Raw genomic sequence first — 22592 nt, 5'->3', positions numbered from 1 at the left:
ATAAGAAGGGAATGTGTTGAAGTTATCTCAGTGGAAAATATTTTGTATTTTTCATTTATGGAAGTTTATGGGTTTAGCTTTTGTCTGAATTAAGAACAAGGAAATATCTGCAAAGCTTTCACAGGCCATGCAGACAATGAGCCAGACAATTCCTGCTCGTCTTTCTCATCTTCAGATCCAGCTGTGTTTTCCCTAATGAAATTTTCTGCCATAGTAAAGGTGGAATGCAAAAGTTCAATATTATGGATCAGCTTTGCTTACAAGGAGAGAGGAAATAAGGCAGAACCCATACACTGGAAAAGAGATGAATGAGAGTGATATCACAGAGGTCTATACAATGATGGAGAACCTGAGTGAGAGATGACAAACACGATGGTCTGGATGAGAAACCACATTCAGGACAATCAGTGCTTGCAAGGTAGATCAGGTGAAGGACTTCATGTGCCTGTTCCTTCCATGTTCCCTTTAGGGAGCCCCTCACTTGCTCTGGGGCGTCCACTTGTGTTTGTGCCTTTTCTGTCGCTTTGGGTTAAGAAAGAGCAGATGAGCAGGACATTGCTGGGCCTCATGGTGACTTTGTCCTCAGCCTTTTGCTGCCCCCTCCATCTCCAGGAGGACCTGAGCAAAGCTGACTTATGTACATCTCTGGTGTAGCGTCGGCTTCGCTGTTGTTAAAGGATAAATTACGCTGTCTCCATGGCCGGGGAACAAAGCGAATTAAACCCCACCACCCTCAGCAATTGATGGGCCGGCTGCCGAGCTGTGTCACAGCCGATTTCTCAGGAACAATCAGGCGCAAATCATGTCTCTAATTTCTGTCACAAATGTTTTTGCTATGCAAGGGGATGAACAGGAGCAGGAGGACAGGAGAGAGCGCTGGGCCTGGCCTCAGCCTGCTGGCGGGGGGAGGCTGAATGGTCCTAATGTGCCCCCAGCCAGGCGGTGGCTGATGGAGCTGCATTAGGCAACAAGAAGTGGCCGGATAAGCTGCTTTCTCTGGCTATAATAGCACATGGTCTTGCTAAAATAGGCAACTGTGAAGGAGAGTGGGGACAGAAATGAGTTGCCAGTGATAAACCTGGCAGAGGAAACCACGCACCCCAATGGAGAGCAATACCATGCGTGGGGAGATCATCATACAGCTTTATAGGTGTGAAATTGTTTAATTGGGTTTGCCGGAGAGGGGCTGGAGATGCCGTAGTGTCTGAGGTGGCTGCTGCGGGGACACCGAGCTATGAGACATTCAAACTGTAGCAATAAGCAGGTACTGACTTTTGGCACTGATCTGACTACAATAAATTTGTGGCGTATTGACCGCGGTAGAAGCCTAGATCAATATCCGTCTTCAAGAGGCTCAATAGATCAATGTTTCCTTGATACAGATAAAGAAAATAGAATTTAGGTGTTTATAGCACTCCCTGCATGTGGTATTATTATTCTTTGCTGATCCTGCTGCCAAGGTAAGAGAGGGGAGCGAGAGAGAAGGTAAGAAAGGATTTAGAAAGATAATTCATCAGACATTTAAAAAGCAGTTGTAAGAAGCAGATTTATGGCTTTTTTTTTATTTTCCATCAGTTTGAGGCTGAAAAGAGGAAGAGAAAGATCTTCTTCAAAATGTACTGTCCTCCAAGAGGCAAATTCCTGTCCAGTGTTGGTGTTGGGTTGATCGAGGTGGCCGTGCTTGCTCAGGCTTTGGCAGAGGGACACGTGGCTGTTCCACAGGTTCCCACTGAGCGTGGAGATACCCACACCTGGCTTGAGATGCTTCAAGGCCACTGGTGGGGAAATGGTTACATCAAGGCACATGGAAATGCTGGAGACGAAGGCATGGAGAGAAAAGCCATTTATTTCTCTTCTTAAATAAATCAGTTGGCCCAATCAGGGGCTGCAGGTGACTGAGGTTTCAGCTTCCTTTCCTTTTCTCATCCCTCTTCTTCTTTGCTCCACAGGACTGGCTGACGAGGTTTGGGTACCTGCCTCCCCCAGACCCCATCACGGGACAACTGCAGACGCAGGAGGAGCTCACCAAGGCCATCACCGCCATGCAGCGTTTCGGGGGGCTCGAGGCCACGGGGGTCCTAGGTCAGTGGTCCATGCGCCTTCCTCTCCGGTGCAGAGGGATGCAGGGACGGCTCCTTGCAGGTCTGGGGAGGAGAGGGGAGTTGGTGCCGAGCTCTGGAGTAGCATCATCTCCAGGAAAAGCAAAAGCTCACCCAGGTGTAACATACAGCCCAGTTTGCAGCTGTAAGAGTAATTACATGGCTCAGGTGCTTTGTTGCGTTGTGCTTTCAAGAACCTGAGGCAAGCAATTATTTCACCAGACCCACACACCCTTGGGGTTCCCACTGTGCTTAAAATAGCTCTTGGTGTGCTCAAAAAGGAAAAAAAGACAGAGAAACTAAGGCTGATAGGTTGTCCTGTTCAAAGCCCGATTGCAGCATCACATTGAGTTGAAGAAAAATCCTGGTGAAGCTTCCCAAATTGTATATGTGGATATTCTGGCTTCTTTACCGCTGGGGCAAGGGAAGGAGGAAGATGGTGTCATGTCCCCCCGGCGCTGCTGGCTCCTGCTGTGGCACGTAGAGCCAGGAGGTGCCTGCGGAGCTGGCAGGGGTCTCCTTGGCCTCAAGGGTCTCCTTGGCCTCGCTGAGCCCGGCAGCTCCGGGCACCCATGGGACAGGGCGCTGGGTGGCTTCTGCCTGATGTGGCGGCCACATCTGGCTGCGAAGGAACCGTCCAAGGCCAGGCTGAAGTGACACACATTCCTCGTTGTGGCTGAGGTCATTCCTTTCAATGTCCTTATTGAGAGCAGGAGAAAGCCAGCATTGTGTGCTCTCCTCCCTCCCCGACGTGTGGCTGTGACCTCTTGCCACGTGGCCGTCTTGCTTCCACTGCTCTGGACGGAATTAGCAAGAAGCTGCTAATTATCCAGCTGGTGTGTGTCCACACCGGCCCCGGTTGCCCTCCCCTGGCCCCAGAGCTGCTGCTGCCTGCGTCCCACCGCTGGGACCTTCCCTCTCCACTCTTAATCCAGCACGTGCAATTACTTCTCTTCCCTCTTATCACGAGCTGCAGGAGGCTCAGAAGCAAGGACGGCATTTTAAATGCATTTGCATTTTTGGAGGGGATGTTTGAAACAAGCACAGGGGGCTGCCCAGGGCAGGTCACAGATAGAGGTTTGTGCCTGAAAATTAAGTGTTTAAGTGGAGAGGTAAAGCCAGCATGGGAAATGGGTGAACAAACAACTCATCTGCCTTTCAGTGGGTGAGAATAGGGGCTTTAAGCTTTCAGTCTTAAAAATAAAGTAGTAATATGAACATTCTCCAAATGAGCTCCTAGCTGAACAGAGGTACAGCTTATTTACATGTGAATGTCTCTCTGCTTTGCCAGGGGAATAATGGGAAAATCGGTAAGAAAGAGTAAAACAGAATAATTAAAAATCTGTGTTAAAATGTAATCAAAGCTGGCCACAGGTGGTTTTCCACACATGTTTTGGGGACCTCTAGTGTCACACAAGAGGTAACCTCCTACATATTCTCCTGAAACTGATACAACTGCCCATTGACACTAAGAGCAGAGCTGGCACCTTCCCCCGGCCGTGGGGTGTCACCTGCCCCGGTGTCCCGGCAGCCCCACTTGGAAGGAAGAGCCGTCAGCAGGAGCTGCTGCTGGTGGCAGTGCCACCATGGCACGGGGGACCCAGCGTCCCGTGGGTGTCACCACGTGAGACGCTTCAACGTGCTCGCGGGCGCTGCCGCGCGCTCCGCTGCCGCGCGCTCCGCTGCCGCATCCTCAGCGCTCTGTTCTCCCTGTCCCCCCGGGGTTTCTTAACCCGCTATTCCCCTGATCTCTGTTGTATTTTCTAACCCCAGACGAAGCCACGCTGGAGCTGATGAAGACCCCTCGCTGCTCTCTGCCCGACCTCGGCGCCGCAGACGCCAGGAGGAAGCGATTCGCTCAGGCTGTCACCAAGTGGAGCAAAAGGAACTTATCTTGGAGGTAGGGATTGCTCCTCGCCTGTTCAAATGGGCTCCATTTTCTCCCTCAAAAAGCTGGCGCTACAGCAATTGTTCCTCCAACAACCGCTGAAGAGAGGACCACGAGATGTTCATACTATCCTGAAAACACATGTGGATGCTGTGCAGAGATCTTAATAATAAGCTTTTCTTTGATTTTGACATAGTCCCTAAAATGACTCCACCTCCCACTGCAGTAACAAATCTCAGCTTGGCTGGTGCTGTTAACACGTGTTGAAACTGTGGCCTTAGCAGGGATTTGGTCCATGTTCCAGCACATCCCCTGAGACCTTGTTTTCAGAAAAGATAAACATAATTCAGCTTCAGTAAGAAACAATTTTGGCTAATGGATGGCTTCTCGTAGAGAAGTGACCCATGGTGTGGAAGCTCAGCCTGTCCCCCGTCCACCAGCCCCATCCTCATGGGCAAGAGGAATAAATGGTGATACTGCAGCAAAGATTGCCATAAAAAGTGGTTTAGGTCTGAGACATTTTTATATGTATGATATAAAAATTCCATCTCCTGACAAACTCATTTCTGCTCTTTATTCTTTGATCCTTTCCAAAATCTTGGCGCTTGTTCAAGAAAGGGCTGTGTTTTATAACTGGTGGTTGTATAAGCCAACAGAAGGCTATAGCATTATAGGAACTCCAACGTATTATTTACATCCAACGCTTGAGATTAAAACAGCTTTTTTGAAACTGCCGTGAAAATCTGCCAATAGAGACATAAAGTTTTACACACTTACCTTTTACGCATTGATTGAAGATTAAAAAAATATATATCAATAAAACCAAATACTGGTATGCCATGCATTTAAAAATCAAAGAAAAACCTGGACAATTGCAAGGCTGGAATAAACAGGTAAGCAAAGCTCTACAAAAGGATGGTCTTGGGATAGATATCTGCTCTAATGGGGAAGGGAGCGTTGGGCAAACAACATTTTAAAGGCATGCAGATTGTTCAGGTTTCTTCTTTTTACCCTTAAGTACAGTGAGTCAGTGGGACTGGAGGGGTCAGCGAACAAAAGAGAACAGGCTGAACCATGTACAGTCCATGGTGCAGCATCGGAGCATCCCAGTACAGCATCAGACACCCTGTGCCTCATCTCCATGGGAAGTTTCCAGGATATTGTAGCATATAAATCTTCTTTTCATGCGATATTTTACAAGTTGTTTTATTTTTTCTGCGCTGTACGCAGGTAGGAGGCAGCTCGGTGAGCTGATGGGGAGGCAGAGGGACAGATTTGGGATGCCCTCTGCTGGCCTCGGTGCCGGGAGCCGCCCGCAGCGTGTTCCCCCTCATATTTGGAGTCGGGCTTTTCTTTGGCTAATTTTGCTTTATGGCTTCCGGTTGTGCCCTACAGAAGAAGAGGTCACAGCTGCCATATGTCTCTTTCCGGGCACTCGCTGGTCCCTTGCGGTCCTGGGAAACGCAGCGTTGGGGCTGTGGCCCCTCTGCTGGCTTTCGGCTCCCAAAGCAGGGGAAGCTGCCAGAGCCCAGCTTTCTAAATTTCTGAGGTTCTTTTCTTGCTGAAATCTCAGCCTGGTGCAGAACTGAGCTGACTTTCATCCATGTTTCGTTAGGGACTCATCCTAGGCTCCACCGCGGGAGCTCTGACACCCCGCAGCATCTCGGTGTGGATGGACAGAAGCCTGGAGGGGCTGGAATGGGGGTAACCCCCATGCCATGCTCCCCTCCCCACAACAGACCTGATCTTCATGTTTCCCTCCTCTAACCGGTGGCATCCCACCGTGGGGGCCACCCAGGGTGACACAGGGTGCAAACACCCCCCCCGCTTTCCTCGTGTTGCGTTGGGGTTTGGCAGCAGTGCCAGGGCAGCACCAGACTGGGGCCATTGTGGGCGCGGGGCCCTGGCCAGCGGGTGACCCTGTGCCGTGGCAGTGAGCAGCCACCTCGTCCGCTGTCTCCTCTTCTCCCTCTCCCAGAAAAATCAATTTGGGTTTATCAGGCGATCCTTAGCCTGCTGTGTTTAGTAGTTATCAGCATTTATTCTATTTCTCTGTGGTTTCAGGGCTGCAGAAGGTGAAGGAGCGCTTTCATTAACCAGCGATTGATTTCTCGTAATGCTCTTCCACTTTAGACTATTGGAGACAAAACCCAAAAAGGAACCCAGAAATCAAAATAACCATTGGTGTGAGTGCCCCTCGATAGCAAACAGAGGCAGATCAAGCCCTCTCTGGCCTGTGCTTATTAACCACGTTGGACCCCAAATCTCTTAGGACTAGGACGAGCAGGGGGGCTCAGGGCAGCTCTGTCCCCAGCACCATCTCTGTCTGGAGCAGAGAGGTTTCTCTACAGCTACCCACATTGGGCTTGTTCCTGAGATTGGGGCTCTGTAAAGGGAGTCTCGGGGATATTGACACCCAAGGAGCTCTGCTCTCCACTGGGTACCTAAGCAGCATTTACTACAAATAATAATAATTAAGGTGGGAGGAAGCTTATTTAGTCCTGCGTGCATCTATATGATGTTAGAAATGTGTCTCCTTTTCAGTAGAACTGGGTAACGCACCCCTGATGGAACATCCTATCGGCATTATAGTCTTCTCCTAATCTCATTGAAAACAATTAGCAGAGCTCCGGCAATCAAATCGGATGCTGAATTGAAAAACCCTGATGGGATTCTCTTGAAAAATAATGGTGGTAATGAATAAAGGATGGGGGATTTTTCGCTTACACCTGCAGCATGTTAATAAAATGTGGGTCAGCTCAGAGGTGCAGGACTCTTTATAAGAAGCAAAACAAGTATTGATACCGTTTCTACCTTAATCTAATGTTTCTGGAATGGAGGGTTGGGATGAATGTTAATCATGTTTATCTCTTTAGACAGGGCTTTTCATGCACTCGCCTTTTACAAGGGAGATCAGATTTATTATCCTCATTCTACAGCTAGAAAGGGAGAGGAGAGGAGCTCACGGGGCTGAGTGGGGCCTGAGGAGGGAAGAGCCGATAATATCCCCGGATCTGAGACTGTGGACTAGGCACCAAGGTCTTGGAGACAGGTCATAACTCCTGGACTAAACATGGTGTGGTTTACACATATGATGACTTGTTCAGTAGAGATTACAGCAGCAAAGGGTTTGCTGAAGTCCAGAGAAGCATTGTGGAAAATGAAGCCTTTATTTTTTTTTAACTGTAGAGGTTTACATCCAGCCGCAGTCTTTTCTATGAATTAGAAATTGCCTGAAAATTGTCTTTTCTAAACCCATGCTCATACTGTTTGCACCCCCGTGCTGTCATCTTTACAGGTGCACTTTGTTTGAAGTCCTACAATTATTTGATGCTGTGTGTGTGCTGTTTCATTGAGTTTAGTAGATAAGGTCTTTCCTTGCCCAGAATAGTGTAGGGATAGCGAAGGTGTACATATGAGTGACTTTTGCTCATCTGGCTGTGATGTCTTTTGTCTGATGTCTCATTCCCGCCATCTCCAGGATGGGGCTCCCAAGCTCTTCAGAGAAACTGTTAGTGAGATTTCTGCTTGTTCTCATGAGCCCCTTTTTCTTCTGTCCTGGATTTAACCCTCACTAGTTTTACGCAGGTCAGGAGGTTGTACCCGCATTGAGCTGCGTGTTTCTGAGGACATGGGGTGTATGTGAACACTTGGGAAAGCAAGAACCCTCAGTCAACAAGTCATTCCTGCTCCCTTTTGCTGGGCCGTGGTGTCTCTCAGTACACGAATCACTATTTGTAGGAAGAGCTGGAGCGATGTGATGCCCCTTTCTCATACCTGTAATTGCCTCTAGAGGTTTAATCGGGTCATCGCTTCACACGGGTGCTGGGGACGGGTGTAATACCGCACGATGCTCTCCCAGCTGCATTATGCAGGAGGGCAAGTGGGGTGATCATAATTGTTGCTTCAGCCTTTAAAAATCTGTCAAGCCATGAATATTTCATGAAGGTTTGGTTGGTATGCTGGTACACAAGAAGTAAGCTATCCATTATTACTGGGGTAGAGCTGGCCAGAAATTTTCCAGCAGAATTGGTTTTTGTCAATAATTACTCAGTCAACAGCACATTTTCCTGGGGTGTGTTTATTTTTGTCAAAATTGTCAATGAAAGATTTTCTAAACATACTCTTTTAGAAGCCAAGGTGCCTTGTTTCATCTTTATCTTTTCGCCTCCTCTATTAAATCAACAACATTAGGAATTCTTTTTCAAAGCTGGGTTATACGGGAACCATTGACTTTGTTTCATTCCAGCTCAGAGCGAAGAGAGGTTTGAATTGTGCAGCACACAGCTCGTCCTGCCTGGCTTCTCATCCAGGGCAAGGCAGAGCTGGGACCAGGGACGCTGGGACACCAGCATCGCCCCGCGATGGTGCAGCGGTTGTTGGAAGCCCCTGCTCACCAATGCTTTTGCTACCAAGAAGCAAAATAACAGCTTCTCAACTACAGTGCTCCATCAGATAGCCCGGCTCCTGAAGGCAATAGGCTGGAGGCTTTTTGAATGTGATTTACATAATATACATCTTTTCCTCTTCCTCCTTGTTATGGATTGCAGGCTCAGAGGCTGCTGGCACTGCGCTGCTTTCAGAGTATATTTTATACCTCCAGCAGACATGCTGGGAAATAAATGGAGGCAGCAAATCCACACTGGATTTCTCTGTGCGTGTAATAAGAATGAGCAATGACCTGATGTTTGCTGCAGGAAAACTGATGGGCCTGTGTGTGCTGCAAAGGCTTCAGAAGTCAATAATCTTTGCATATTTGGAATGAATAAGTGGTGAGAAAATAATCATCAATAGGTCTGAAAGGGAGCTTGAGAAACACACGTGCAGGTTCTGGAAAGGGACTCATGGCGTTGGCATTTCAAGGCTGGCCAAGGGCAGTGGTCCTGGGCGTTAACAGCAGTTTGTGCGTGAAATGTGGCTCTGAGGCTGAGCGACACCTGGTACTGCAGGATCGGGACGTGTCAAGATTCAGATCCTGGTTGTGTTTCGCACTCGCGGGATGTTTCACACTCTGGTGGGCAAGACTGGCTCGGCATTTCCAAAGGACTCCAACTCCGCTTCTGAAATCCTCATAGCTCTGGAACTGGTGTGATTCAGAGATTTGAAGACATTTATAAAGGGTGTTAGGGCACTTTGGAGGGGCGGTAATTGCTCTGGAGGTCTCACCGAGGCTCTGCGACAAACCAAGCACCTGCAGAGCCTTCCTGCTGGTTCTCAGAGAAGATCTTGCTACTGACCTATCTTTATTTGGCCTCTTTATTTCAGAGTTCGCACCTTCCCGAAAGAGTCCCACCTGGGCCACGACACAGTCCGAGCCCTGATGTACTACGCCCTGAAGGTCTGGAGCGACATCACCCCGCTGAATTTCCACGAAGTGGCGGGTAACAACGCCGACATCCAGATAGACTTCTCCAAGGCGGATCACAACGACGGCTATCCCTTTGATGGGCCTGGCGGGACAGTGGCGCACGCTTTCTTCCCCGGAGACCATCACACTGCAGGAGACACTCATTTTGATGACGATGAATATTGGACCTTTCGATCGTCAGGTAGGTCAGGGTGGGAGAGCTGCAGCCAAACACAAGGGCTTCTACTTTCCTCTTGTGCTCTGGTGCTTACAGTGGTTTAGCCTCTACTGCGCCTTCACCCCAGGCCTGGGGATCCCAACACCTTCTTCTGGTTTCCCCCTCAGCCTTGGTAGTGAAATAACAACAGCCAGTGTTGAGGACCCTCAATGATCATAAGACCCTCAATGGCATCTCTGTGTTTCTCCCCATTGCATTGGCAGCTGCAGATCACCCATCGCCCACCCCAGTCCCAACCTCTGCTGGGACCTGGTGGCTCACAGGTTGGTTGAGAGTGCCACTGTTGGAGCTCATGGATCGGGACTGTATTCTCTGACTTAGGCAACATTTGGGTGGATTCACTGCCATGTCTCCTGCTTTCCTGTGTTAAAGCATATTTATAAGCTGACCTGCCTGGAAAGGGCTCTGTGGTCTGCAGGGAAGAAGTCTCCTGTGAACACCAGCTTTTCCCTGCCACCTTGCATCCCTCACCTGGCATCAGGATGGTTACAAGTTAGTTTTATCTCTTTTTTTTAATTTTTATTTCATCTCGTCTGGCTAAAACAAGTTTTAAGAAGCAGAGGGGCGCTCAGAAGTGAGTGTTCCTCAGCCGCGCGAGCCATCTGCGGGGATCAGGTCCCCAACCTTCGCGTCAGGCGCATTTTGACAGAGCGTCGCCTCTACAGGCACCAGCTGCTAATTTACTTGTCACGCCACCGCCTCCGCCAGCCTCCCAGAGGGCTCCTGCTGCCTCCGCTTAATGGTTTTGTTTAGACCTAATCGTCTGCTCCGAAACCAGCTAATACCATCTACCTGCCCACTGGTTGACCTCCATCCATCCGCGCTGAGCATTGGTGGGCAGGAGCGTTCACCAGATGTGCTGGAGGAGACCTGAGGTTAAGACTAAAGGTCTGGACAGGCTGATCCTTCAGGATTCAACCTGTTCCTCCATTTATGCCACTGTGCAACCCCAATCAATATCTCTTATGGGAAAGAAGAAAAAGGAGCAGCTCTGCTGTGCAGGCTGGGGTCTGGCAGCTTGTGAGAGCAGAAGTGATGGGGTGAGGAGTGGTGCCCCTTGTGCAGCTGGTGGTTGGGAACGCTGGTGAAATGGCTCAGAGCCCGCAGCCCCCCAGGGAGGATCCCACAGACAGCGCCGAGGGGTGAGGGGTGAGCCTGACAGTGAGAAAGCTGCCCTTGATTTTGAAGGTCTTGGAGCTATTCAAACTTCATCTTTTATTTATTTCATTCTCCCTAGTGCTTCAAAAATAGCAACTTGGTAGGTAATATAAAAATATCCCCAAGGTTGTCAGTTTGGCATTAAAATGTCAGAAAACATATGTCTTGTTCTCTTCTAGTGCCGGTGAAAACCAGCACAGGTTATAAACATCTTGGCTGTTTACAGACACTGTAAATAATAGTCATCGAGGAAAAAGCAGAATTCAGCAAAGATATTCCCCCCAACACCTGGAGTGGTCGGAGAGCACAAAGCTCTGCGCAGGACAAGCCACGGCAGCTCCCGCACGGCGTCTCCTTGGGCCCCACTGTGGCCCAGGGAACATGGAGCTCTGAGCTCCATGGAGACCTCGGCTTTCCAAACTCACCACCTTTTTATTACAATACTTTTATTTCAATTTTGTCTTTATTTCCAGACGCTCATGGAATGGACCTATTTGCTGTAGCCGTGCATGAGTTTGGCCACGCCATTGGCTTGACCCACATCTCTGCCATCGAGTCTATCATGAGACCCTACTACCAAGGTCCAGTAGGGGATCCTCTCAAGTATGACCTACCTTATGAGGATAAAGTCCGAATCTGGCAGCTCTACGGTAAGTTTGTGTCCCTCACCTGGCTATACTTCATTTCTGCCATGGGGCACGCTGGAATAGCTGTTTTCTGGGGTGAATGGAGCTGATGGGGAGGATGTTGGACCCTCTACTGCTTCTTTGTCTTTACACGCAGGAGTCAGGGAATCCGTGTCCCCCACAGCCAAGCCTGAAGTCAGCAAAGCTGACGACCACCCCGTCCTGCCGGACCTGCCCGAGAACCGCTCCACTGTCCCGTAAGTCAAGTTCATTTCTCTTTAGCTGTCGCTGATGCCCCAGCAAAGGACGTGTAGTAGCAAAGCTCCACTAAAGCATCAATATCTCATTGCCTGCTTGCTCTGGCTTCAGTATTTCCCTCTGGACCTCTTCTTTTCTGGAAAACACACGTCTACATGTTGCCCCTTTCACCTCAGCTCTCCTGATCACCTCCTGCGTACGCCATTGCGTTTTTCCAGCAGTATGTGTGGAGACTGGCCAGCCAGCCCACGCTGAAGTGGGCAAGAGCGGGAACAAGTGATAGTTGCTATTTATCCCTTGGCTTATTTTTAGCATTCAAGGCATGTCCAGAAATTCTGTATCATCTTGGAAGGTTTTGCATTTTCCCAAGACTCAAAATCTTACTTGTGTAAATAGGAATTCGTCCCCATCACCCTTAGGTGAACTCATCCTTGCTGAAATTTTAATCAAACTTCCTCTGCAGTGTCCTGAATTGTGCAAGCATAACGTAACTACATCTTTCCACGGTGAGCAACTCCTAATGTACCTGTGGGGGTGAATATTGGAACAAGTGGACCGATAGCCTGACTCCAACGCAGGTCTGAGCTGGCAAGCGGCTGCTTACGCTGAGTGTCATCAAGCAACCAGCATGCCCTCGTTAAGGGAAGTTCTGGATCTAGCTCATTAATAAACGTTGGAGTTACCCAATTGTTTTGCTGCCAGGGCAGCAGGACGGGTAAGAGAGGAAGCGACACTGAACTAAAAGGCAGGAGTTCATGGTCACACATATTTTTGCTGGGTACCAGGAGCACCCCCAGTGAGAGCAGCAGAGATGGAGCAGGTCACCTTCACCTCCTGCTCTGGGCCGTCACCTTGAGGGGGTCACTTCATTTCTCGGTGCCTCATCTGCAAAGAAGGGAAACAGCACTGAAGCATGAGTAACTGGATTAGTCCTACAGTAATGGGACCAAGAAGAATCTCATATTGAAAAAACATCCCTGTGCTGCAGTTGCTTTTCCCACTTCACACCTTCTTCACCTCACTTTGCCCTGCTCGGTGTGATGCCCGCAGTACACGCACTGCGCACCTGCTCTTGGTGGAGGTGTCCCAGAAAGGCTGTGAGGGACCTAAGGGACCCTTTCCCTCAAACACGCTGAATGCCACCAGTTATCTTTCCTCCTGTGTAGCTTCTAATGGAGTTATTTTTCAAGGCTTGGTCTGGCCATGGATGGGGTTCACCTCCACATCTGTCATTTTGTGTCCGAAGAGGGCTCTGGAGCCGGTGCTGCCAGCCCAGCACAACTCTTCTATCAGAAAATTAGATTTATGCTTCCCTGTCACCCAGAGCAGCTTTTCTGTGCATGTTCCCAGCATCCTCTCCTTGCTCTCCATCAATCATTATTTCTCATGTGGGCTTTGTGGTGCTTTCGGTCCTTCACACTCCGTGCCTTTCCCACCCACCTGGTTAAAAGCAGCTCGGTATCTCAGCTGTGACTCGCCAGGTGGTTCTCACCACACACCTCACGGCACCACCTCCCTGTGTTTGGCCTCGTCTGCCTCCTGCTCTGCAGCTCCATCACCTCTCGCTGCCATTTCGGAGCTCAGCCTCGGAGCAGCAACATCTGCAGCCGCTGGAGTGAGATTCTGCTTGGCTTTTGTGTCCTGGTGCCCGGGGTGGTGCTGAGCTGTGCTGTGCCCCCAGGAGGGGCAGGCAGCTCTGCCCTCACGCCAGCTAGCAGACGTGGAGCGTGTCCTTGCGTGACCCCCAGCGATGCTCCCCGGTGGCCCAGGGACCACGTCTGACACAGATCTGGCTCCAGGCTGCCCAGGCTCACCCTGGAAATCCCTGTGCACGCTTGTCCGGGGTCGAACGTGAGGAACAAGTGATGCAGCCCGTGGTTTTCTGCTGGGGTCTCTGGGGAAGGACGCAATCTGGGGGATGGGGGACAGCGGGGGACACGGCCCCTCGCTGCTCACCCGGGCATCTCTCCACAGGCTCAGGCGGGACGTGCCCAACAGATGCAACACGCACTTCGACGCGGTGGCCCAGATCCGGGGAGAGGCTTTTTTCTTCAAGGGTAAGCACCCGCCGCCGGTGGCGTCTGCATCAGGGTGACAGCGCAGTGCCGCGGCAGCGTGGGACAGGCTGGGGGGGCAGGAGGACAAGCTGGCTCGGGGTTTGCAGGCTGCGGGTCCCGCAGACCCAGCGAGGTCTCTCACGTGGTGCTGACTCCTTTTGGCTCAAATCAAAGGGGCTCAGACCTTTAATCAACCCACTAAGGGTGAGGATGGATGATAAGGAAATTCTAATGTCAATGCAAATCCTGCCTCCAGCGCAGAAGGAAAGCACCAGGCTCGTGCCTGGACTAGAGTCTGATATTTGCGCTATTGAAGTCAAAATCTGGGTCAAGCCAAGGGTGAGCAGAGCTATTACAGCTCTCCGCTGCCTTTTTTCCTGGATGCCTCCGACTTCCCCCCCTTCACCTTCCCTGGCGCTCGCTGTGCGTTGCTTGAGGACAAGGTGCGTGCGATTGCAGAGCCAGCCGGGGGCGGCTGCCCACCAGGACCCTCTGCTGTGCGGAGCCCGTGTGCGCTGCGCTCCATCCGCTTCCTTCCCCATCTTTCCAAGATGGAGAAATGCCCCCTGGGCACTTGGCCACCCCAAAGCCACCCAGCAGGGAAGCAGAAGCATCTCCCGGGGATCGGGAGCAGCGTCCGGGTGTGTGGGACACATCTGGGTATCACAGTGCGAGTCTCGGGTCACAGCGAAAAATGGCAAAAGGGCTCCAGAGAATTTGACGTTGTCTGTGCCCTTGGGGGAGCACAATACAGAGGCTGTTCCCTTGTGGTATTTGTTCAGATGGTGGCTCCAAAAAGCCACCACGAAGATGGAAAAATAAGAGACAAGAACTGGTGTTCGGGATAAATGGCTGTCTGTCCTTCAGAGCGGGGAAAGAAAGAAAGAAAAGAAAGATAAAAAGTAAAGAAAAATCCATGTCAGTATCTATTTTTGGACATATTTATTGTGGGCCAAAATGCAAATGTAAGAAGCCCTGGGTCACAGCGGGTGGCAGCTGCACATCCGGAGCCCCCATCGCTGCCACCAAACCGTCCTGTGCACCACGGAGCAGGGACGTCGCCTCTCGGGCAGGATTTTAACAACCTGCATCATGCTGAGCTCCCTCCATCAATGGGTGTTTCGTTCTGGGTGCTCCGGCTGGTTCCACAGCCAGGAGCATCCGCAGCGACGCCGGGACTGGGGCTCCCCAGGGCTCCCGGGCTTGTCGCTCTGAACTCTGTGTGCTTTAAAACCACCGCTGGCTTTGATCGAGGTGCCTTGGTACAGACTCATCAAGTTTTAAAACGACTTTGGCCCGCGTGTGTGCCTGCGTGGAGAGCGTGGCACGCAGCTGGGATCAAACCACCCAGTATTAAAGAAAGTAATTGCCTCAACCCTTCATCCAGATAAAACAAGATGCTCGGGACAGCAGGACTAGACACTTGGTTTTCATCTTGCTCAGTCTGCCAGCTCCACGGGTGGTTTTAAATCAAGCTTTTTAAACAAACGTGGGGCTGAGATGGTTTTTTTCAATTCTATTTGTGCATGCTAAGGGCAGCGCTTTCCCCTGGATCTGGCTCCGGCTGGCGATCGTTGCAGTGCTTTGGCGAGCAGGCTCGGCCATAAGAGAACGCGAGCACGGGCAGACTGGGGCCGCTGCATTAGGAGCTCCTTGCTGCTTAATTGCTGCCTTTATTTTGCTTTTTCCCGAAAGCTTATCAAAAAGGGAACATCATCTCAGGCTCTGCCTGGCTTCAAGGGTGGATTTAAAGCTTGTGCACCTGCACACCTGCTGAGCCCATCGCTGCCAAAGGGCTGAAGTGTCAGAGCATGGGCGCTTCCCTCCCGTCACGACTGAGCCCAGGGCACTGCGGAGCTCAGGCACACGTACCCACTGAAAAGGAACCACGGGGAGCCCTATTTCTTGTTAACAAAGTGAAAATCTGCCTTTGTCTAGTGCCTGGCTAATTAGAGATGCAGAGATCATCTTTATTTAATTACACGCGTTTCCATCGATGTACAATGGCCACCAAATCTGAATCCTTTTTCTTTTTTTTTTTTTAATGTTCTTAAAAAGAATCTGTAATTATGGCAATTCCTACCACATTTGAATATATTATTCATTTGTGGTTTTCAGCCGCAGCAAATATGCAAACTGGAGCAGAAGAACAAGAATATGATATAAATCCTTATAATTAGAATAAAACCTCCTCTCTGCAGATGTTTAAGTGTTAGAGTTTTGCCTCCTGCATTATTAGGCTAAGATCCAATTTCCATAAAATTTTAAAAGGTGGTGTCACAATCTGCCGGCCCTGGAGAAAGGGCTGAGTGTCGTGAATACAAATCTGAAGATGCATCTTTGGTTTCTGTTGCTTTTCCCCCTTGGGGATCTGTGCAAGAGCAGATGTAAATAACACGCGATAATTTCTAACAGGCAGTAACAAATATCAGACCAAGTGGAGAGCTGGTTCTTGGGCATCTTGCTCCGGCTCAGATCTCCCTGCGTGGAGCTCTTTGGGGAAAACACGGCGTGAAACGCGCTGTGAAAACTCAGGCTGAGAATCCCGGGGATAGTGCAGAGAGTCGGGTTTTGAGTTGCCCCTAAAATCATTAAGACTTCTCAGGAAATCCCACATAAGGCTCCTTGGGCAGGAGAAAGTTTGGCATCCTCCCCACAGAGAACAAACCTGTTTCTTTTGCCATTACCTAAACTATTCCAGGAATACGCTGGGCCCCGCTGTGTCCTATTTCGGGCATGGCTGCTGCAGGTGCTGGCAGCGCATTTGTCGCAGGACCGAGGCTTCTCCTGCGCCTCTAGATGGTACCAAACTCCTTAATTGTGCCTCTTCCCACCTCCATCCCTTCCATATTTATTACTGTAGCTTCCTCCTCCTCTATTTTCTTAGTCCCTTTCTTCATTAAAAAAAAAACCCTCTGATATTTCTGTGTTTTATCATAACTTCCCACCCATTTCTAAACGTGAAAGCAGCCGGTGTGCAGGGAGCAGCGGGGGCTCTGGGACAGGAGGAATAAGGATGTTACTTGGGGGGCTGTCACTGAAGGCTGCTGGTGCCTGCTGTGCAGGTCGTTTTAGAAACATGGACCCAATTTCAGCAAGACCGAAGTGGTAATTGGGTCCATCTATTTGAAACACCCTGTGGCTTCTGCCACTCCAGGGGTCCCGCCGGCTCCAGGGCTCCCACCGGCTCCAGGGGTCCCACCGGCGCAGGGAGATGAAAGGCTCCCGCCAGGAGTAAAACAACCCCAGTGCAACGTCCGGAGGGTTATTTTGATCCCCAAAAAGGGGATTTCTTCTAACGACTGCCAGAACAGCAGGCGCCAGCAGCTGCTGCCGGGGCGCAGGACACTGGTGCCTCCCCACTCCCATCTCACGCTCAGCTCCCGCGTGCCCGGCGCTCGCTCCCACGCAGCTGGGTTGCAGTGTGGTTCAGTAATGTCCAGTCTGTCCCTCCAGGCAAGTACTTCTGGAGACTGACTCGCAATAAGCACTTGGTCTCCCTCCAGCCGGCTCAGATCCACCGTTTCTGGCGGGGTTTGCCGCTCAACCTGGACAGCCTGGACGCGGTCTACGAGAGAACCAGTGACCACAAGATCGTCTTCTTCAAAGGTGAGAGCAAACCCGGTGCTGCAGGCGGCACGTGTGTCTCCCTGGTGGCAAAGGACCTCGGCGGTGGTTTGACCTCTTCTGCGGGTGGGAGACACCGGACCAGGCGCTGGACGCCTCCCAGCGCCGGAGCAGGATAAAGCAGCTCCCAGGGAAGCGCCGCAGTGCTACTCCCAGAAAACCAGGGAAACGGCGTTGAGGAAAAACTTGAGCCACGCAAAACTGAGATCTTCGTTTTCCGAGAATGAAATAGAAGTGGGAACCACCCATGCACACACTTTGTGGGGTTTGTGTTCCTTCTTCAGCCTTTTCTCTTTTCAGCATTTGTTGCTGAGAAGTGAAAAAGCTGCAGATGGGACAAAAATGAAAACCTGTCGAGCCTGGTTTTGCTAATTATATTTGTTACTATTTTTTTGCTTAAAATAAGTGTTAAAATCCTCTATTTTTTATGAAACATCTCAAAAGTTTCTTTCAAAAGAGCTGGAGGAAGAAGGTTAGCTTATGGTTCCTCCACAAGTGTTCAAGTCCCCCACAAACCATCTGTCCACGCTGGTTAGATGTTACCCATGTGCTAAAAGTCACCCAGGTCCTAAGCAGGCACCGGCTCTCGTTTTGGAAAGTTTGTGCACTTGAATACATCTCAGCCCCCCGTGCTCCCCAGCTGGAAATGGCTTTTTGTCTCCCGACCATTCTGCTCCGAGCACGGTGCAATTATTGGGTTTAGCAATGCTGAACCAAGCAGTTCTGAGAGCAGAACTGTGGGGCTGGTTCCTCCAGCAAGGCTGCAGGAACGGGCTGTGTCCGTGCAAGCCTCTGCGCTCCAGAAGCGTTTCCAATTGCAGCCAAAGCCCGTCCGGGCTGCCCGCGCGCTGAGCCCCATCGAGCCCAGAATCGCAGGGAAAAGGCTCTGCCGTGTGTTTCCAGCCCCCTCAAGCAGCCAGATGTGCTCTGCCTTTCGGTAATCTGCAGGGAATGGGGCACCGGCTAAATTTGACTTGTGAGGCCAAAATGACAGCTGTGCCACATCTGGGGTCTTGCCCTGCCGGGCACAGTGCTCCGTGGTCACGCATGGTGTGTGTGTTGGGCCTGCCCAGCTCCTGAGATTAAACTTGAGATTTTCTTGCCAGCTATAAAATAGTGTCTCGTTCTCTCCCTCCAGGGCTGTTTTATTGATCCCTGGACAGAAACCAAAGCACACAAATTACCCCGGCCCCTAAGGTCCTGCTGCTGATACACGGGCTGGTGCTTAAGCGCCTCTTCAGGTTTTCTAGCAAACCAAGGCAGAAAAAAGCCTCATGTTCAAAACAGGTTTTGTGATACCCAAAAGGACTCTGCAGGTTCCCAAAGGGACGTTGTACAAACAGACAGACTGTGCCAGTGGTTAGAGGATTACGTAGGAATTGAGAGATCTGGGTTCGTTTTCTCGTTCTGCCGCAGACCTGGGGCCAGTCGTGTTGGGCTCCGCTTTTATCTGAGAAACAAAGCCAATAGCCCACCACACTGCAGTGCCCTCCTGCCCAGGGTGGGGACAGGACAGGGGTGCTGGTGGCCGTGTGGGGCACTGGAAGAGCAGTGAGCGGCGGTTCAAAGAGCGGGGTTCCCCATGGGGCTGCTGCCTCCCGGTCCCCGTCCTTTGCTGCCCAGAGCTCATTCCTGAGGGTCATCACGGCAACAGATACTGAAACATCAGCTCGTCTGCAGGGAAATGCTGGTTTCAGCTGGGAAACAAACGTGGTTTCGCTCTGTGCTTCTTTCCTTTCCACAGGAGACAGATACTGGGTCTTCAAGGACAATAACGTGGAGGAAGGATACCCACGGCCCCTCTCAGACTTCGGTCTGCCGCCGGGAGGAATCGACGCCGCTTTCTCCTGGGCCCACAATGACAAGACTTATTTCTTTAAGGACAATCTCTACTGGCGCTACGACGACCACGAGCGGAGGATGGATCCCGGGTACCCCTCAGAGACCATCCCATGGAAGGGAATACCAAGCCCTTTAGATGATGCCATGAGGTGGTCGGATGGTGAGTCCACGTGCCAGTTCGGAAAAGAAAAACACAATAAAGAAATCAGTGCTTCGTTTCCCTGGAGCTGTAGCCCCGTGTACCGTGTCTGCTGATGGAAAGGGCCGAGCCCCAGGTGGGACGGCAGCTCCCGGATCTGAAAGCTGAGGAGTGGGGTGGCTGCAGCCCCCGCTCCCCGCACCGCTCCAGGAATGACTTGATAATTTCAAGCAGGCAACAAAAACATCCTGGGGGCCTATAAATTCGATATTATTAGAAGAACACAGTCGATGTTGCTTTGCAGTCATTTTTATCCCAATATGTGCTGATTTGCTCCTCACTGACTTTGTTGTAATTGGATTTTTAGCCAGATATATAAGGATGTGGAGAGAAAATATCTTTGAAGGCGATGTTTTTTCCAGTTTCCTGGTTGTAGCATGGGGTGTGATGGTCTCTCCTCCCAAGTAACAAGCGGCAGGACAGGAGGAAACGGCCTCAAGTTGCACGAGGGGAGGTTGAGGTTGGATCTGGGGAACAATTTCATCCCCAAAGGGCTGTGGGGCATTGAACAGGGCAGTGCTGGAGTCACCATTCCTGGAGGGGTTTAAAAGATGTATCGGTGAGGTTCTCAGGGACGTGGGTCAGTGCCAGGGTTGTGTTAACAGCTGGAATTGATGATCATGACAGTTTCTTCCAAAGAAAATGATTCTGTGATTCTATGATGTTAAGTGCTCTCGTGCCCTTTCCACTGGGAGGGCACCCATCCCTGCTCATCTGGCCTTTGGATTTTGGTCTCTTTGCAGGTGCAAGTTACTTCTTCAGGGGCAAGGAGTACTGGAAGGTGCTGGACAGTGAGCTGGAGGCGCAGGCCGGCTACCCGCAGTCCATCGCCAGGGACTGGCTGGTGTGCAGCGACATGCAGGCCGACTCGCCCGCCGCGGCCGGGAGCAGCAGGACCGGGGCGCGCTCCAAGCCGGGCCAGCACGACCACAGCCGCTCCGAGAACGGCTACGAGGTGTGTTCCTGCACCTCGGGCTCCCCGGGGCTCAGACCGCCGGTCAGCCTGGTGCTGGCGAGCGTGTGGACAGCGCTGGTGCGCGCAGCGCGGTGACAGCCCAGCCCGCGGTGACAGCCCAGCCCGCGCGGACAGCCCAGCCCGCAGTGACAGCCCAGCCCGCGCCACACCGCCCACGGGGCTCCCGGGAGGGCAGGCGGATGCGATCCCGCCACGCTCACTGCTGCGAGCAGAAAAACATTCCTAGGAACACGCCGATGAAGGGTTTGAATTCTCCATGAGAAATGAACAGTGATTTGGGGGTTTTTTTGCCTTTTTTTTTTTTTTTCTTTTCTTTTTAATTTTAGTTTAAAGATCTAATAACAGATTTTGAGTTCTGCATCTTCTTATTCCCCTATCTGGTTAAAGATGAGAGCAGCCTAACATTGAATTTAGAAATGTTCCACAGAGGTGTGTTGCTTTGGGCATTTAAACACGGCAGATGAGGGAGGGGAGAGATACTGCGGTTGAACGGGAGCAGAAGAGATGCTGCTGAGACAGACGGCAGCATCCCGAGGAAAGGCAGGATGGCTATAGGCGGGAGGTGGTAGTTATGTGCTGACACAATGTACACATCCTATTGGATGTACTAGGTAGAAAGAAGCTTTGACTCCACTAAGATTAACTGCAAGGTGATTATTTTAGTGTCAAACCTGCTGTGGTCACTGATGTCTCGGTAACCTGTATCAGTTTCTACGGGGCAGAAGCCCCTTTGCCTTTCAGAAGGCAGCGCAGCTTATCTTTGTACCCGAGTCATTTGAATTTAACGATTTCTCTAATAAACCGTGGCTGCCTACACAGAGATGTCCCGTCCCCTGCCAGCCCGCGGCTGCCACCTGCAGCCGGGCGCTCGGGAGCAGGTCCTGTCCGCGGAGGAGCAGCCGTGTGGACACGGCCACACGAGCTGCAAGCCCACCCGCCAGCCCCAGCCCTGCACACGAGCTCCTGCTCTTGTTTGATGTTTGGGGAGGGATGAAGACGCATGGCATTCATCTGCGGTCTGTCACACCTGGCTGCACTGTGGGGGTGGGCTGGAGGGGGAGGGATGCTGCAGAGTCAGCCTCCAACTCTTGATGTCTCTGCCGGGAGTTTGGAGCAACAGAAGCAAGGTCAAGCACTGTATAAGGGTGTCCTTGTTTTGGTTTGTTTATTTCTTTGTTTTTTTCTCACTGCTAATCCATTTTCTGTGGTATAATTTGTACATCTGAGAGTCCTTGAAAGGTTGGAGTGACAACGTGTGCTGGGAGCTGCGGTAGCGGCGCTGGGAGGCCCGGCTGCCGTTGTCAGGAGGTGTGCGGGGACGGCTGAGGCAGCAGCTGCCACGACGCGCTGCTCCTCTGCCCCGGTTCCGCACAGCTCCTGCAGAAACGCCTCTCACTGCTGCGCCAGGGCTGGGGGCAGCAGTGTCACCGTGTCACTGCGGGACCCGCGGCTGCTCCTCCGGCCCCGCTGCCGCCACACAAAGCCCTCCATGGCAAGGAGGAAAAGCAGGAGAAGCTCACAGTTGCGTCCCGATAGAAAACAAGGAGTCACCTTGAGTTTCCCTTTCTGCTGTTTGCATTTTTAAATAGTCCCGATCATTCACAGGGTGCAGCTGTTTTCAGGACAATATGCTACAGAGTGATTCGATGGGGCACGATTCAATGGAAACCGCCCATTAAATCATTAAATATCCTTTAAAAACAACTACAAACCAACAAATCTCATGTGTAGCAGCTCCCTCTGCTGTGTGAAGCTGCCTCCGGTGTTCTCAGTGCTCCTGCTCTGCTCCAAGCACCTCCAGCCCAGCGCTGCCCATCAGCCTGCACGTTGCCATCACAGGAGATGGGATTTGCCTCCAGTTCACGTCGCTTTTTTTCTTCTCTGCTCTCGAATCAAGAAGACGTGGCTTTTAGTCCTTGCTGGGGTGACACTGCTTGAATGTCACCATGTTATAGATTCCTTTTTATGTCTTCCTTCTCAAAAGAACGGTCCCAAAGCTGCTCTGAAGGACCAGAGGAGGCAGGGTCACAGCCAGCACTGCTTCCACAGCTTCTCCAGCCCAATCAAGGAGTCTAATCTGGTGACTGGTGGCCCCATGGCCATGCTGATGTGGTCACAGTGGTGCTGAGACCCACACTAAAGGGACGTCATGTTCAATTTGGTTTATTTAACATGGGGGACTGTGATTTATAAATAAAGCCTGTGGAAAGGCTTTCAATATGCCCTTCTCTACTTTAAACTGTGCATTTTGGTAATAAGAAATGGAGCAGGAATCGC

The 22592-nt window shown here is 51.1% G+C and overlaps 2 protein-coding genes across 4 annotated transcripts in view; both read left to right on the top strand.

Annotated features, from left to right (window-relative positions):
• Positions 1–22592, top strand: part of ULK1 (unc-51 like autophagy activating kinase 1) — a 161484-nt gene that overhangs the window by 52437 nt on the left and 86455 nt on the right. The window lies entirely within an intron of this gene.
• Positions 2028–20953, top strand: MMP17 (matrix metallopeptidase 17). The gene is made up of 9 exons (XM_080355046.1): positions 2028–2082; positions 3873–3999; positions 9253–9536; positions 11204–11380; positions 11514–11613; positions 13589–13671; positions 17128–17280; positions 19043–19300; positions 20083–20953. The coding sequence occupies exons 1-9, from the start codon at positions 2043–2045 to the stop codon at positions 20388–20390; spliced, it is 1530 nt and encodes a 509-aa protein (XP_080211172.1). The 5' UTR covers positions 2028–2042; the 3' UTR covers positions 20391–20953.

Source organism: Nesoenas mayeri, assembly GCF_963082525.1.
Source record: "Nesoenas mayeri genome assembly, chromosome: 17".
Classification (NCBI taxonomy): Eukaryota; Metazoa; Chordata; class Aves; order Columbiformes; family Columbidae; genus Nesoenas; species Nesoenas mayeri.
The sequence above is the reverse complement of the archived record's forward strand: the minus strand, read 5'-3'. Positions and strand labels throughout refer to the sequence as shown.